Source organism: Limulus polyphemus, unplaced genomic scaffold (genome assembly GCF_000517525.1).
Source record: "Limulus polyphemus unplaced genomic scaffold, Limulus_polyphemus-2.1.2 Scaffold250, whole genome shotgun sequence".
NCBI classification, from domain to species: Eukaryota; Metazoa; Arthropoda; class Merostomata; order Xiphosura; family Limulidae; genus Limulus; species Limulus polyphemus.
This window is the reverse complement of record NW_013665860.1, coordinates 269801-288315: the sequence shown is the minus strand read 5'-3', so window position 1 is coordinate 288315 and position 18515 is coordinate 269801. Positions and strand designations below refer to the sequence as shown.

General features: G+C 29.4%; 1 protein-coding gene across 1 annotated transcript in view; it reads left to right on the top strand.

The window, feature by feature from the left end:
* Positions 1-18515, top strand: part of LOC106478794 (E3 ubiquitin-protein ligase MYCBP2-like) — a 142057-nt gene that overhangs the window by 27433 nt on the left and 96109 nt on the right. The window contains 12 exon segments of the mRNA XM_022382459.1: positions 1832-2036; positions 3083-3222; positions 3787-3957; positions 4639-4761; positions 7082-7163; positions 7890-8010; positions 9582-9828; positions 10565-10643; positions 13396-13470; positions 14752-15092; positions 15472-15599; positions 17395-17486. Coding sequence (XP_022238167.1) covers positions 1832-2036; positions 3083-3222; positions 3787-3957; positions 4639-4761; positions 7082-7163; positions 7890-8010; positions 9582-9828; positions 10565-10643; positions 13396-13470; positions 14752-15092; positions 15472-15599; positions 17395-17486 — 1804 coding nt within the window.

Below are 18515 nucleotides of genomic sequence, written 5' to 3'. Positions count from 1 at the left end.
CACCAAAGAATATAGACTAATAACATGCAAAAAGTAGACAAATTCACTTACTTACTCTCAAAATTTTCCTAGCTTTCTAACTATATGACAAGAGCCAATACAAATTCATCCAAGCTAGTCGTTAACTTTCCCACGGGAACAAATCTTGCACTGTGAGTGAAGTTGGCAATATTCTGTTCCAAACACAAAGTTATACAATGCGTTATTTGATAGATGAAAACCTTGACTTTTTATTGGTTATGGGTAACATACAATGATACTTAAGAGAGAACTATCAACGAATTGTGAAAGAGAGGATGTGGCAGAAGGGTTCTGATTTTCTATTTGATAGCTCTGTAACCAAACAAAATTGAAGGCTATAAAAATTATGATTTGTTTGAGGATTAATGATTTTATAGAGAGTAATTTACATTTAATTTCTTACTTTTTTGAGAGGTGGTGGATAAAATAGGGATGATGACATGCTGAGAGAAAATGTCATGTGGGTCACACTAGTGGAATTTCAGGATTTTTTAAAATATTGCCTTGTAGAATTAAGAACTTAAAACTTATATTCTATTCAAATATGGATTATTAGCTGAGATTTTGCTATTCTAATTGGTATAACATAAACAAAAAGTGGTATAATAATATTTTGAATGTAAGACAATAAAACCTTGTGTATGCATAGTAAAGGGTACTCAGGGCAATAGGGTTAGTTGGGTAAAAAGAGGTCACATGGTTGATCAAATTGACCGAGCCCGTGTTGAGAGAGTTAACAACAAACAAACAGATTTTTTTAATTGCAGAATCTGGATATGGTTTATAGACTCAGTTGTTTTTTCTTTGCCTTGTCTTACACAATTAACTGTTGTGTATTACATTTAAGTGGTGCTTTATTTCAGAAATGTTAATCATTGTCTTCTTTTTGGGCACTCATTCATATTCCTTTAAAATTGACTAATTAATTATAACTAACAAATTAAGTTTTTTTCTCTGTTTAATGCTTATTGGATTTTATTTTATTAGTTTTAAATCAATTTAATCATATATTTTACTGAGTTTTTCTTTTGACAAGTATATTTTTAGGGTTAATGTTTATATCCACATGGAATCTACTACAATTGAAGCACTCTTTTATTGTTGGACTTTTGTTTTTTTAATTTTCTTTAGATAGCCTATTGAAGATGTTTGAATTTAACAAACCCTTTTTTTTTCAGTTACTTCTGGTTTTAGACAAAGTAGTTTCTTTGGTTTATATAATTGTAAATTAAGTGTAAAAAAATGCTTTCAACTTTCAATACATATACCATGGAACACTTTCAAAGATGTAGAGTGATTTGTATTCATATTTCTTTTATAAAAACTTTTATATATCAGTAACATTGAAAATTAAACTTGGATCAAAATTTCACAATATGGGTAATGTTTAATCTTATGCCATAATGTTTTTGTTTTTTTTTCATAAAGTTAAATTCTTCATTAGAAGAAGTAACTTTGCAAAAGGGAAATCAATGAAACCTGTACAAAGATAATTGCATGAACACTATGGAAATAAGTGAAAACACTGAAGTAAGGGAGTTGGAATTGAAATGTAGGTGAGAAATGATTGATAGTGTTAGTAAAGTATGCTGCATATGGTGCAACAGCAAATTTGAGTATTTTAATTAAGGTTATAAAATGTGGGAAAGATGTAATTTAAACTTTGTTTCAGTTGTTCATAGGACACAGTAGCTTGGCTGTATAATAACCATTTGTTAACAGAGGATGAGATTGACTGTAGAGAAAATGTACCGATATTATTTACTCATTGTATCAGTACATGAAATATCATTGTGTGTTGGAATTGCAGTGGCCTTGCCTGTTGCAATGGCAACTGCCCCAGAAGAAGAAGGTGAGGATGAGGAGTTAGAATGTGAAGAACCAGAGATCATGTGTCCTCCTGGAAAACATAACTGGAAACAAGACCACTGTATGGTGTGTACAGTGTGTGGAGAATGTACTGGTTATGGGTCAGGATGTATAGCTAGTGGCAGGGCTGACAGAAACCCAGGAACGTAAGTAGATGCCAATAAACATGACATTTTGTGATATCCATTTTTTTTTCCTAACTTTTACATTTTCAGTGAAATTAAGTTCTTTTATTTCAGCAATTATAAAGTGTTTTCCAGTATTATAATTTCCATTTGCAAGTTTTTGAGATCTTGGCTCTAAAATGAAATAAGTTACAACATTAAAATTTCTAAATTTGTTTTTAAAATATTAACAGACTTTTTGTAAAGTGTCACTTGTGTTTCATAAGCCTAATAAATTTAATTTTGACAGTTTTATTACAATAAATTTTAGATTAATGTGATGTTTGTCTTTTCCTGTGCAATACAAGCTTTAGATTTACTTCTGTAAAAACTATAATTTTATATTTTAATACATGAGATGTGGCTGGAACAAAACCGTATCTACTTGCTAAACTTTTTTTTTGTTTTGAAGAATGTTAATATTATCTTTATTGCTTTTTATATAAAAAAATGAATTTAAACTTGATTCTGTAATTGTAGAACAGAATACTTGTACTGCAAAGAATAGGAATTTTATCACTTCTGTATTGTTACCTATCTCTAATTGTTCTAAGAATGTTTGGTAGTATGTGGAATGCCAATACCAGTATTGGTAGATTACGTTGCAGAGTGATAGATGCATGGTGTATACAGTGTACATTTCAAACCTATGTTATTTCTCTGTAATCTTATTACTTTGTTATATTTGTGAATGTGGAGTAACATACTTTTATGTACACAGTGTATGTGTTAAACCTGTGTTGTTTTTTACTATAACTATTAGTTTGTTAAATTGTCAAATGTGGAGTAAAATACTTGAGCTTGTAGAATATAAATACTAATCAGTGTTCATACCGTGTCACTAGATGTATATCATTAGGCTGATAGCGTACTGGTTATGCATGTGAACTTCCATTACTTTTTTTATTAAATAGAACTCATTTGTTTTATTGTTATATTCCATGTTTGTGGAGTAAAGGAGTGGTTTTACAGATTGTGCACCTTAAGCTTTGTTTCTTCTCATCTAAGTAATGTGATTTTATTACTAGATTCTGTGGGTGTGGGGCAGGAGACTCTGGATGTGCTGAGTGTGGATGCTGCCGAACTTGTGCTAGAGAAAATGATCAGGAAGCAGACTTGGTTGCCTGGGGACAGCTAGCAGCAGGTGCGCTATCAAACTTCAGACAAGGTATCAGTGAGATTTCCATGATGTGGTGAACTGTTAGTCCTGTTCCTTTACAAGTTCTCTTTGATGTGGTTTTTCCCAAAACTCCATATCTACATATTGTACAATTACAAAGTATTGTACTGTGCTCTATTATTCATTTTGTGATACTTGTTGATTCCAAAATATGGACTCTCTGTTCTATATTTTGAAACTCGGTCTGCTTTCTTCTCATATTTCTTTTTGATATTTTATTTTATTTCAAAAAGAAGTTCTGGTAACAGTCACCAGCATCATCAGTCAGTATATATATTATTTAAAGTAAAATAAGATCACACATTTAAATACTTCATTACAGATTAGACAGAAATATGTCCCAATAAATTTAATAAAGGTTAATCTCTGTTGAAATGCAAAGCTCGGGACTTGTACCTGTAATAAAAGTTGATTATAAAATAAGTATCTCAAAATATTTTATTAGGTTTAAAAGAGATTACTGGTAGTTTTTTACTTTTCATACAAAAAATATGTGGAATTTTAGGTCTGTTGAAAAGTATTTCAATTTTAGAAAAATTCTCAAATTTGTAGGAAGAGGCAGTAGAATTGGGGAACGTCTTCGCAAAAAGCTAGAAGAATATAGGATACAAGAAAGAAGAAAACAGATGTTGCAGTCAATGAAGTCAATGAAATCTGTTCAACCAGGCCTTGGGGTTGCTCTACAACAGGAATCAAATGAAAAATTTGCTGCTCTTGCCGGAGGTAAGACAGGAATATAAAATATTTTCATCAAAGTAACTGTTGTATAAAAACTTTTGAACATTAGTAAACTATGATTTTTTTTATTTCTTCAGCAGTTAACACTTTATGTTTTAAGTAAGTTATTAAAGTCAGGTCAAGCTTACAGCTTGAGGAGAAGCTAAAGAAGAAGGTGATTTCTGTTGAATTACAGCATTCTTCAGTTGATCAGTGACTAGGTGCTTAAAACTCTGTACTTGCTTTATCCTCAGTTTTTCTCACTACAGAAATTGTGACAATATTCTGGAGAATGAGCAGAATAACTTATTTTTGATAATCTGGTATATTCTAATCTGAAAATGGCCTTAACAGAACTCTGCCTTTTTTTTCCTCTTCCTTAAATTTAGAGCTTTTCCTTAAAGCATATTTGCCCTATTTATGTTTGGTCTGAGTAAGTTAATATGAATAACTCATGATTAAACTCTCTTTAAAAGATCTAATCTGTTTTAAAGTAAATACTAAATATAGTTCTCTCTGTTTAAAATATAAACAGTTTGGATGTAAAGATTACTAACTATACATACATTCAATGACCTAAAGCTACAACTTTTAGATTCTGTGAATTTGTAATTACTCTGTGATTCATACTTCAGCATTATGTATGAATGGCAGCTTTTGAGTGATGCTGTTGCATTGTTTCTGTAGAAGATGCTGTTGGCAGTGACCATGAACGGGAAACAACAAAGCTGACTTCTCTCCCTCCAGGAAGATTGTACTTGCCAAGTGAAGGTTCAGTGGTGCAAGTAGCATGTGGCATGCATCATACAGGTGTGATGATGTGTTTAAGACTTGTTAAGAAATATTTTCAATTTCAGGCTTCTATTTAGTTTTTCAAGGTTAAAATTTAAAGTATGCTGTTGTTTTATGCTTTTGTTGTTTGTAATATATTAATTCAATGGATATTTCTTTCAATGTTTGTTTTTAATATTGTGACAATTAAGATATTTATTAAGTTACAGTAAATACCTTTAAACCTTGTGAAACATATAACCTGTAGGTAACCAGTATTCCAGACTTGCATTTTTGTTACCATTAAATCCATATTACTGTTTCTTTGAGTAGTTTAATACTCAGGTCTATTAAAAATAGTTATTTATAGAGGTAACTAAACTATATAATAGAGATTTACCTATGAAGAGTCTACGTTAGCTTAGTGCTCTTAAAGAAGAGTGTTATTCTCCAAACCAGTGAGTCAAAATAAAAAACAACAACAAATAATCAACATTTTTAACATTTTCATCTTTAGAATTTAGTGAAATAAACAAACAGCAAGTCATTTAATCAATAGTTGAGCAATCTCTTAAAGTTTTCAAGGTTATGATATCACATAAAATGTTTAAATGGTAGTTGTTTAGTCTAGCATCAAGATTTAATGAATTTATGTTGGTGTAACATAAACTATTTATATTAAAACTGTTCAACTATCAGTTTATCCTATTTTATGTACTATGATTATTATTGACCTTTTTTATTTCATTTCAAACTATTTTATAATGATTAATTTACATTAGCATACTTGATTTATTAGTGGTACAGAATTATTGTCAGTAGTATATCTAAATTTTATATGAGAGTGTTTTAGTTTTAATTATAATATTAATTTACCTCTGCTTAATATAGATCTGGTAATTGACAAGTGGATTTTCAATCTAATTCCACAAAGATCACATGCTTCCTTTGGCTTTATTCAAGCATTTATCTTTTAAGTTATTTGCTTTAAAGCAAGAAGTTTGAAAATAGAATGTACATGATGTGATACAGACAAGAATTTAGAAGAAAATATAAAATTAATTAATTTTTGAAAGATACTTCCTTGTTTACAAGCTTAGAACTTTTTTTTTCTCTCGCAGACAAGATCAAACATAGAATTGTATTGTAACAAAAAAAACAGTTTTAACACTATTTGTATTGACAACGAGTAACGTGCTTTAGTATCATGAAATCTATATATTGGCCAACAAATATTAAAACACATTATAATTCTAATGTAAAATTTTCACTTATTTTAATATAAAATAAACAAGTTTAAAATTTTTGATATCTCATGGATTCAATAGAACTGCATTTTTCTTAATAACAGTTTTATGATAGTATATATATATATATATATATATATATATTTTTTTTTACAAGTGTGGTTATATGTATGTACAAGTAAAGAAAAACTTTTCAAAAAGGGAAGTAAATGTAGGGATGGCTAATATAAATCCTTCAAAAAACTGTAAGCAAGGTTATAGGGATGGCATTTGCATCATTCCTACATAATAGCACAGGCACACAATATAGTAGAATGTTAACAGACAAAAATAGGATAAATTAAACTCAGTTGTGATTGTATAGTTATATGTATATACACACACACAATCAAAAACACCTCAGGTGTGAAAAAAAGGTGCAGCCAAAATCAGTTGTGATTGTATAGTTATATGTATATACACACACACAATCAAAAACACCTCAGGTGTGAAAAAAAGGTGCAGCCAAAATAGGATTGAGTGCACGAATTAAAGGAATGAAATCAAAATTGGTGACCAAACTTGTAGCTACACTTATAGTATTGATAAGAATTTCACAGCAAATATTTGTTGCTTAGTTAGCTAGGCCATATTTTTTGATCAAGTTGAGGCATGATGGTGGGTTTTAATTCTTGCCTGTGCTATTATGTAGGGATGATGCAAATGCCATCCCAACTATCTTGTTTGCATTGTTTTTGAAGGATAGATATTAGCAATCTCTACATTTACTTCCCTTTTTGAAAGGTTTTTCTTTACTTGTTTTTTTTTAATGCAGTGTTTCAATAGACATAAGAAGGTTGTATTTATAACTAAGTTCTACATACAATGAGGTTCCAACTGTACTGACCTAGTAAGGAGATATTTAAAATCCCATTTTCATGAACAATCCAAGTCATTCCTAGACAGGCAGTGCTATCACCTGCCTGATATATTTTTATTTGTTAAAAAAAACCTATATTATTCAAATATAGTTAAATTAAAAAGTTTTTTTTTTCTCTTATGCAGATTATAGTTTGTATCTTTATATCTAGTGGTTTAACTTGTAACACATTTTGTGATTTGTAACCTTACAGTTTTGTTGACACAAAATGGTGATATGTACACATTTGGCAGTAACCAACATGGTCAGTTAGGGGTAGGAGATTTCAACATTAGGTAAGACAGATCATATGTCTAAGTTTATCATCTTTGAGAAGTTTTGTATTAAAATTGGTGGTTTGTGCTTATTACTGTCTGCTTGGTTGTTTTTGGAACTAACATAAAGATTTAAATCATGATATCACCAACAAATATTCAGTTTTAAATGATTTCAGTATTTAAAACAACTTATCTAAAGGGGAAAAAAAACAATTATTACTACATAAACCTTTTATATTTTAAGATACTTGTTTTAGTTTTGGTATATTTACCAGTAAAAGTGTAGTGAATTGCTTAATGATAAATAGTTTTTCTGGGTAATAGATTCCTAACATAATGATTATGTAATAAAAAGAGCCCTTCAGTGGTTCAGTGGTCAATTTCAAGGCTCATAAAACCAAGTTTTGATACACATGGTGGGCACAGCACAGATTACTCATTGTGTAGCTTTGTGCTTAACAACAAACAAACATAATAATAATAATATAAAGAATATTTTGCTGAGTTTATCTAATAATTGAGTGGCACCAAAGGACATTTAATTTTGATAGCCATAATTTGTGAAAAATGTAACATTGAGGAGACATATTGCTTTTTTGACAAATGCTTGGGTAAAGTTTTTTAATGAGAATATTTTTAAAAATGGTTTTAAAAGTGTGGCTGATATGGCAACAGTGATAAACTGTAGTTATTTTAAATGTAATGTAAAAATGTGATTAATGATGAAAAAATTTATCTGTGCAGAGGAACACCTTGTATAGTTAAACTACATGGTGATGTGAAAATAACAAGTGTTGCAGCAGGAAGTAACCATACTGTGTTACTGACTTCTCAGGGTCATGTCTACACATTTGGCAGTTACCAGGTATTCAGTGAGAGATAGTCCTATTAAAGAGAAAATTTCTTTTAATATAAACTTTTTTTTTTCATTTAACATCTAATGTGAAGTTTACAGGAATGAGCTAATATCAGTAGTTTTTTCATATTTGTGTGTTGGATTGAATATCCTGTTTTTGAAAACATTTATTACTTTATAAAGTTTTTTACTTGGATATTTGTGCATTTTAATGTTTTATGGGAGAAGACAATCATTGACCTATTTGCAATCTGACATCTTTATAATCCTAGGTATCAGGGAAAACTGGGAAATTTGAAGAAATATATTTATATATAATTGATTTATTGAAGAAAAACCCTACAAACCATTGATTATTAATTTCAATGTAAAAATTTCTGATCAAATTACACTCATATGGAGAATAGAAATAGTGGACATATGAAGTACACTCCAATAGTAAGCAAGGGTTAAAAAATAAACAAAGAACATTGAAGTGGAAAGGCCAAGTATAAGCTGTTACTTCAGTGTATTTTTCTGTATACAGGATGTTGAATGTAAATTGAATTCAATCAGTTTTATGAATAGATGCTACCTACGTTTCTACTTAATTTGTAGTTGAAATAAAAACAATCATGTGAAGCAAGAATTTGTATGAACGTTAATGTACAATTCTGCCATGGTATGTGCTCAGTAGTTAAAGCACGTATTGTAGTTTTAGTAAGAAATCAGTTGTAAAGATGGATGTTCAAATTAAATTATTTAAACAGTAATATCATTTGAAGCATTTTTTTGTTGTACATTTTTATTGAAGTACAATAAATCAAGTAGAAAAAAATGTGAAATATAAAAATAGCCATTAAAAATACATTTTATTTAATTTCTCTTAACTCAAAAGTTTAATTTCCATTGAAAAGGGAGAAACTTTAGACTGATCATAATATTTTGAAGCAAATACTATGTACATGGTTTTTAAATGTAAACATTTTCTGAAAGTAGCTGAGTAGTTATATCTAAATAATTAAATTAGAAATTAATATTAAATGATGTTATTTATTAACTTACCCACTTCATTCAAATTTTGTTTTAAATGGACAGTGAACTTGTTTTTGAAGGTCAGGTTGTTTACTTACTGGCACATTTTAGGTATGTAAATGTTATACTAAATCCCACAAGTCTATTTTTCGCTTAATCGTAAATACTTGGTGTTTACAGCCTTGTAATAATAATGTGTAAGCTGCATTTTTGCCAGTTGTTCATAGTGTTAAATAATTGGAAGATTTTGGTTCAAATTCTGGGACTAAGCTAGAGATTTGTTTCAATGTTAAATAAATATAATCACACACAATTTTAACACCTTTGTTTGAGGATCATGAAGATTCTCAGCTATCGTGACCTAAAAAGAGATTAAAATAGTTTAATGAATTTCTTTGACATACTACTGGTTATTAGTTATGGAGGAAATAAGTAATAGAATGAGTTTATTAATGCAACAAATTTAATATGTAATATGACAACTCTTGAATTTTGAGTTCTGGAAACGTATTTTTCAGTAATTTATGTTACCATGTAAGAAAGCTCTGAATATTTTTGTTTGTTAGAAAGGACAGTTATGTAGAACTCCACCTATAGTATCATCTGAAAATGGCAAAAAAGACAGACTACGAGAAAAAGATGGGCTTTGGCATGCTGTTCCAGGGCTTGTTCCCAATATTGGTGCTAATCATAGTAGACGAGCAACATGGATTGGAGCCTCAGGTGATCAGACATTTGTGAAAATTGATGAATCTCTCATCAACTCGCATAATCTGTCAAAATCCAGCGTTGTGGCCAACAAAAACTGTATAGGTGAGAAATAAGATTGTAAAAACACATTGTTTAGATTTTAGTTTAAAAAATTTAGATTATGAGGATTTTTTCATGTTATTCTATACAATGTTTTTATGTCATTAAATTTCAATGAGTATATAATGTATTACATCAAAACATATTTTAAATATTCAAATTTGATGACGAGGAACCCACTTTGAGACTAATAATGGCTGGAGACGGCTTGAATGGGTAATGAAGAAAAACTTTAATATAAGTTTAACATAACAGCAAGTGTACAAAGTTTTGACAAGGTTTTGTCATCATCAGGTACCCATGATGCACCTGATGATGACAAAACCTTGTCGAAATGTTGTACATTTGCTGTTATGTTAAACTTATATTAAAGTTTTTCTTCATTACCCATTCAAGCCATCTCTAGCCATTATATTTTAAATATATATATATAATAAAATCATAAAACACAAGAGAAGAATGAGGGGATGAGAAGTTAATGATCTGTTTTTATAAGCTCATGTGTGACAATCTTTTTCAATAGGTTTTGTATTTACTGTTATGCTTATTAGCATTTTCACATAAAGTTTGTTTCTCTAGAATTTCCATTTTTAGAACCTTTGAAAGTTCAGTTCATGAAATATTTCAGTAAAATGTATGATATTGTGATGTTTTTATAACAGTGAAGGGTACATGTGTTATGAATTCCTTGTTTAACCGTATACTTAATAGAAACTGTTTTAATATATAATTGTTACAGCAATCATTCCACATGTCAACGAAGGGGGAAGCTCATTTAAGTGTTTGGTGATAAATAAATTAGATGGAAGCTGTAGAAGGTATGTGATATACCAAAAAAATAATTTTAAGTTAGTTTTGATTAATAAAACACTTCAATCTTAAACCTTCCTGTACATTAACTGAATGTGCATGGGCTTGTTCTATTGGACCAACTTCTTGTTGGAGAAGGAATATTGTTTATAATTCTGAATTTACTACATGGAATGTGGCAAGATTTTTGTCAAATATACAAGTCTGTTGTACACAAAAAAAAAAACAGATGAGATATAAAGGTATTTGTGTTTAAGATATGTCTGGGAATTGACAATGTCAGTGTGACTTGGACTATGATAACTCAGAGTATAAGGTGATGCTCATGTGAAGAATAAAAATACTTTTGTTCATCATAAAGATTGCATTTTATATTTGCATAACCTCTAGAGCCTCTGAAATGCATAAGTACAATTTATTTTTCAGTATCTGATATTCCCTCTCCTCTGGCAACGTAGGTTAAATAGCTCTCTGTAAAATGTTGTGGCTTGTGCACTTTAAACCCAACCTGTGAACACAGGTTTAAGTAAAATAAGTTTAACATATTGTTTGTATTGGCTTAGATAGATATGTTAGTTTTGGATATATAAGTAATATACATTAATATTGATAATGCAACAAAAAAATTAGAATGATAGATATACCACAATTGGTCTAAGTTATTTCTCTGTCTCTCTATCTGAATAAAACTGCTTTATTGTAATTCAAAGATTCTATTGCATGTTTTCATTCAAGCGTGTCTTACAGTTTAACCCACTACACAGGCATCCTTTACTGCATATGTCATGAGGTTTTTAGTGATTTACATTCAAAATTTAATTAAACTACTTTTTGTTTGTTATACCAATTAGTATAGCATAAAATTGTAGCTAATAATCCATATTTTAATAGTATGTATGTTTTAAGTTCTTAATTTTAGAAGGCAATATTCAAAAAAATCCTGTATTTCCCCAAGTGGGAAATTGTTTTTTCTCTAGGCAATCCCCTCTTCTCTAATTTATTAACCACCCCTCCAATAAGTACAAAATTTAAATTACTCACTATAACATCATCATTGCTCAGACAAAGCATAATTTTTTTAGTCTTCAATCTTGTTTGGTTAAACACCCGCCTGTCACATCCTCTCTTTCAGGATTTGTTAATAGTTCTTTCTTACATTTAATAACATATTATTTATAACCAATAGAAAGCCAAGGTTTTCATCTATCAAATGATTTATTATATTGTGTTGTTTTTTGAATACAGAATTGTCAATTTCTTTTTAGTACAAGCTTCATTCCCACAGGAAAGATACCTACCAGCTTAGATGAATTTGTCATGGCTCTTGTCGCATAGTTAGAAAGCCAGAAAATAGTGATAGTTATGGGACATTGTCTGATTTTTTGCATGTTATTATTCTATGTTCTTTGGTGAATTATTTAATTAAATAAAAATTATTTTGGGCTATACCACCCACTAGTATAATAAAAAAAAAAAAAAGAAGGGTTAGGTGTCATTGACAGTCGACAGCAAAAAAATATCCAGGTAAATACTTTAATTCTTGTTTTTCATGTGTATTCTTTATTTATCAATATTATCATAAAAGTAACTAAAATGTAAAAATAGGAATCTATTTTGGTGTATTAAAGTTAGATTAGGTAAGATAAATAATAAAGATGTTTCACTATGCACGCACATGAGCAGCTTGGGTAGTTCATGGGTAGTGTAATTCGATAACATAACATGAGCTCCACGCTCCTCAAGTGATTTACAACTTATAATGCCACAAATAGTAGTTACACATAGTTCAAATGGCAATAAAACAATAAAAGTTAAGTATAAATAGATGTATACTGTTACTAGTTTAAAGCTACTTAGGATAAACGAATGTAGTTTGAGGTTACAATTTGAAGTCATTCTAGAAAGAAAAAAATGGGTAATTTAGATTTATTTCGTTTTTTTTTTTGGTGATTTATGAGGTTGATCAAATTGACCAACCTTATCTGGAGTTAGGGTAAAAATAATAGCAGATAAAATATATAGTTTAACTGAAAACAAACGTTTGAAATGTATTGAAGAGGTTTTAGAGTTTACAAAAATGAAAGTTAAGATTTTAGAAATGAAAAGTATTTTTAATCTTAACATGAAAATCACTTTGCACTCAGAGTAGTCAAGAAAAAACTTGATATATTCATGGACAAATCTTTATATTAAGAATACATCACTAAAAAATCTGTTTTTTTGTATGTGAAAGACTTATAATGTTTAGTGAAAGTCTGCCGAATTTTGTGAAGATATACATACTATATTAAAAGTTAGTAGTATTAAAACTATAATGACTTTAAACGAGTACAAAGTGGTAATGTGGTCAGTCAAATTGACCGAGTCCATGTCCAGAGCGTTAATACTCTAATCATTAACATTTTGTGCTTTTGTTTCCATCAGATATCGACTAGTATGTAAAAAAAATATATTTTGTAGAAGTTCTTCATTAGATGAGTTTCTTTATAATTCAAAAGTAGTTACTTGGCTGTTTCAAATAAATTGGGTTGTAGTAATTTTTCAAGTTAAAATTTTTTTGGAAAATTTCACAAAAAGATCTTGATTGTTGTAATTGTTGAGTTCATAGATAATTAGATTTTGATTTTCATTATATCTAATTGTTATCTGATGTTTCTTCCATTATTGACATCACTGGACAATGCAGTAGACCAAGAAACAATTAATTTTAACATTCTACAAGCATGTGCATTTTTTTATTGGTTGTTTCCTTTTCTTTAGTTTCAACTCTCCTGACCAAGAAGACTTGCAGAATAAAGCAATTTGTTTAGATAGTTTTTTCAACATTTTGTGGAGGTATGTTCTTTTCTCAACATGTTAATTTGTAAACATGGTGTTCTTTTCTTCTGATTAGACTGATCACTGATGTATTTTCATACTTTAATGTATTTCACATTGAATTTGAATGACTTTGATTTCAAAGTTTTAAGCTTGATTTGCATTTCTTACAGTTTGTAAAATTTATGAATTAAATTTACATAAGTCAAAAAAGCTATTTTAGTATATTTTTCTAAAGGATATTATGCTGATATAGAAAAATTATAGCTGGATTAGTCTCCTTTGTTTTCTTATGTTATCTTTCACTCTTCATAACTTTTATACTTAGCTTTTTTCTTTTCTTTTTATTATTATATGTTTCCTTTGTTCACTTTCCCTTGGGCAGCCTTATTTCTTAGGTGAAGTTCATTTTGCATACATGAATATTTTGCAAATTTTGTTTTTGAATATTGCATTGGCACCTCAACCATATTCTAGTTAATCTAGGTGTGGAGGTAAGTTATTGTGTTAGAAGTTAACATCTTCCTTACCATAAAATGTATTTCAAATAGATAATTCCACACATTCCCTCTCACCCACTTCTGGTACATATTTTCTTACTTGCCTCATCAAAGAAAGTCATGAGTGCAAATGCATAGTGGAAGTTAGTATGCATGGACACATGTCACCCTCCTATTGGTGGATGGCTTTTGTCACATGATGACTTCATCATGCAGTAGTACAATTTACATAAATTCACGTGAAAGTAGCATACAAATCTCTTCGGGAGGTGTACTGAGTAGGTGAGTATCTATCAGAAATACATTTTTATGTAAGGAAAATGTTAATTTCTATGATTTTTCAGTTACTGATGATTGAATAATTTAGAGTTATTGATTTCAAGTTATTAATGTCATAAATTACTGCTTTACTGTGTATAGAAAATAAAATATCTTGTGTGATAGGTACATGTTCATTCCTGTTCTTTGCATTTGTCAGTTTGGCTTATTTTATTGCATTTATTTTCTCCAACCATTACCAAATGATGAGTATTCATGTCTTGAAGATGTTGAAATTCTTATACTCAATGATTAAACTTCTAAAAATATTAAGTTTTTTTGGTATTGAAATAAGACTTTCGCATTATATTTTTGTCGAAGCAACCGCAGTCAACATGCTTAAAGGTGGTGACATTTGAAATAGTGAACATTTTTCATTTTTTCATATGTGGTATAGGAATATTTCACTTTGTAATGAAATTTAACTTTTTTTTTTTGTCTGCACAACTAAGTTGAAATTTACTTATTTCTGTTCTTGAAGTTACCACCCAAGCACACAACTTGTGAGTCGATACAGCGTGGTAGCTGCAGAAGCTCGCCTTCTGTCGAGTTCTCTTATATCTCCATCCCCATCTGATGTGGACACAAACACAAATTCTCTATATCCTCTGCCTAGTGTTTTAAGCCCAGAGCTGGCTTTGCCTACTAAGATTTCTAGCCCAATGAGCCGGTCACATGCAGCCTTACATATATTAGCATGTCTTGACACCCTGACTGCAGCAGAGAAGCTTCACCTTCAGGTGGAGGATGATGAGAAAACTAAGAAACATTTGTCAAGGATGTATAGCAAGGAAGATTTTTCTGTCGTAAATCGGTTTGAAAGTATGTACTGTTTACTTTAGTTAAAAACATAGATATAAACCATATGTTTTGAGCTTATCATTAAATATATATTGGAGAAAGAAATCACTGAATTGTGTAGACATCCATAAATAATCAAAATAATTGAAAAATTCTGTAAGTATAAGAAAAAAGTTTGATCATGCTTATATTCTGCTGTATTAGGAAATGGTAATAATATTATTCTAAACTTATCATTTATGTATATATTAAATGAAAATGTGAAACAGATTTTGCATGAAAAAAAGTTCATAACTCGTAGTGAGAAACGTTACTAATTTGTAGCATTACTGCAGATGATAATGTTGTTGAAAGAACTGTTTGTAATAAAACTACATTTTATGCTGTCTCATTTTTCCAGGTCATGGTGGAGGTTGGGGTTATTCTGGTCATTCCATTGAAGCCATTAGGTTCATGGTTGACACTGACATTCTTCTCGGAGGTTTTGGTCTGTTTGGAGGAAGAGGCGAATATACTGCTAAACTTAAAGTACTTTTTTTCTTCTCTAAAACTGACAATTTACATTAATATTTAAAAGTACAAATACAATAAGTTATGAAGCTGAGGTTATATATGTTACTTTTAGTCATGTGATGACTATTTATTTGAATAATGTTACAAAAATGCAAGAAAGTGTAATTTTTTTATTTTTTTTTGGCTGTTGTAATAAATTGATGTTTAATACCTGTAGATTCTATGTTTTAGTCATTACCTGCATACAATTAATTATCTGATTGCAAAATCTGTTGGTAATATTAGTTTATTTATTATACTATGACTTACTTTTATTCTTAAAACCCTTTGCATAACATTCCACCTTTTGGTTTGTTGGAAAGTAAAACAACATTTATCAAAATCTGTGTGTGTCTACATATTTCTTTCTTTCTTTCTTAGATTTTTTCCAGTTGCATATTATTGTATTTGTCAGTGTATAAGATGATACTTATTTACTCTTAAAACAATGCCTGGTTTTACCCCTCATCTTATACAAAGGTTCAAAAATAGATTCCAATATGAACTCTCTAGTGAATAGCATATTTAATCAAAACTACATTGTTCATTTTACATTTGTTTGCTTTTTTCAGTAAGTATATTGACATCTTGCCACCTACTGCATTACAATAATATATTTGTAATTGTATCATTTGTCTTGATTCTTCATAACTAAAAGTTATTTATCTCACATGCTAGTTATAATTAATCAAGACATTTTTGATTTGAAATATATTGATCTCATCCGCCATACTAAAATATTGCTAATATTATATCAAAAAAAAAGTTTGTTTCTGTAACATACACTAATTTTGTAAACATATTTTTATAATAGATCACTGTATCTTAAGGTTTAGTATTTTTTGTAATAGAAAATGAGTTCAATTGTTATGAAAACTTTGTAAAGTTCTTTATTACATGTTTGTGACTTAAGTTATGACACGTGGAGATGTCTGTAGCATTTGAAGAGCATAAAAAAACACACTTTTTTTACCCCAGAGCACAGGTTAGCATAGTTTAAAAGTAACTTCTAAGAATTTATTTACAAAAGTAACATCCTAGACTTGCTTGACAATAGATGTCATCCTATACACTGAACCTCAAAGAAATACACTTAATTTGCTCAAAAAATCGAGGGTTGTCTTATACATGGGATCTTGTCTTATACACTGGGAAATACCTTAAACAGTTTTTTGCAAATTGAAAATTCACATATAATATACACTTGAACATTAGCAAGATAAGCTTATATCTATTAGATTAAAAGGTACTTATTGAATTTAAGTTTTAAAATGCATTCTGGACCTCATGCTTTTCAAAGATTTTGGTATGTGTATTTTAATTAAGAAAGTAAGTTATGATCCATTATGATTTTTATTATTCTGTAATAAAAATTACATACATCATATACCATCCTTTCCAATGATATGCAGTCTGAGCTGAGTATTAAAAACATTTTAAATAACCAGAAGCAGTAATGAAATAAATATAATTTTTGTATGAAATGAATTGTAAGCAAAGGGGCGACTTGTGTGTGTGTATACCCTGGATGTTGTTTAACAATTTGTGTGTGTTTGTAACACACATTTCTGATTAACATTTACAGAATATGTTCCAAGCATTTGGAATGGATATCTGGAAGAACTCCATTTCATTTTATAACTGTGGTATTATTACAGTATAAGACCTCTGGATTCCTTCTGAATAATAATAGTATTTATTATTTGTTTGGTCATGGATTATTTTACCTATACCCACATCCTTTAAGATTATTTTTCACTATGCTTTCTAGCTGTTTGATATTGGAACTGAGGGAGGTGAACAGGAGACTGATGGTGATCTTCTTGCTGAGACTGAAGAAATTCCTTATGAATGTGGAGCAAGGTGAGTTAATTTCACTCCACCTTCTTATAATGTATTTTTGAGCACACCAAAGTGACAAGTATGAATTACAACATAGGGTGATTTTTAATCTGTTTTTGTAGTTATAAAAATATTTTAAAATTCATTTTACATTAAGTAAAATTATGTTAATCTTTACATACTTAGTAGATTTAAAATTATTTACTGAAAAAAACACCCAAAACATATTATTTTAACTCTTTCAGTATGGGTTTGGTCAATTTGACCGACCACGTGACCTCTTTGCACTCATTTAAAGTCTTTATAGATTTGATACTACTAACTTTTAACATAGTATGTATATCTTCGTGAAAGCTGGCAGTCTTTCAGTAAACATTAAGTCTTTCACATACAAAAAATCATATTTTTTAGTTAAATATTTTTAATAACCTAAAAATAGATTTGTTTTGAATAGTCTGTTTGCAAAGTAATTTTCATGTTAAGATTAAAAATACTTTTCTTCATCTCAAAAATCCCAAATTTCATTTGTGTAATTTCTAAAACCTCGTAAATACATTTTGGATGTTTGTTTTCTGTAAAACTTTATATTTTATCTATTATCTTTTCTACACTAACTCTATACAAGGTTGGTAAATTTGACTGACCTTGTAACCACCAAAAAAAAAGAAATAAATCTAAATTACCCTTTTTTCTTTCTAGAATGACTTCAAATAGTAATATGAAACTACATTCGTTTATCCTAAGTAGCTTTAAACTCGTAACAATATACATCTATTTATAATTAAATTTTATTTGTTTTATTGCCCTTCGAACCATGTCTAACTACTATTCACACTATTATAAGTTGTAAATTGCTTAGGGAACATGCAGCTCATATAACACTATCAAATTACTTTACCCACGAGCTGCTCATGTGTGTGCCTCATGAAACATTTATTTTATCTAATCTAACCGTAACTAACCTAAAGAGATCCCTATTTTTACATTTTAGTTACTTTTATAATCATAAATAAAGAATAAACATGAAAAACAAGAAATAAAGTACTTACC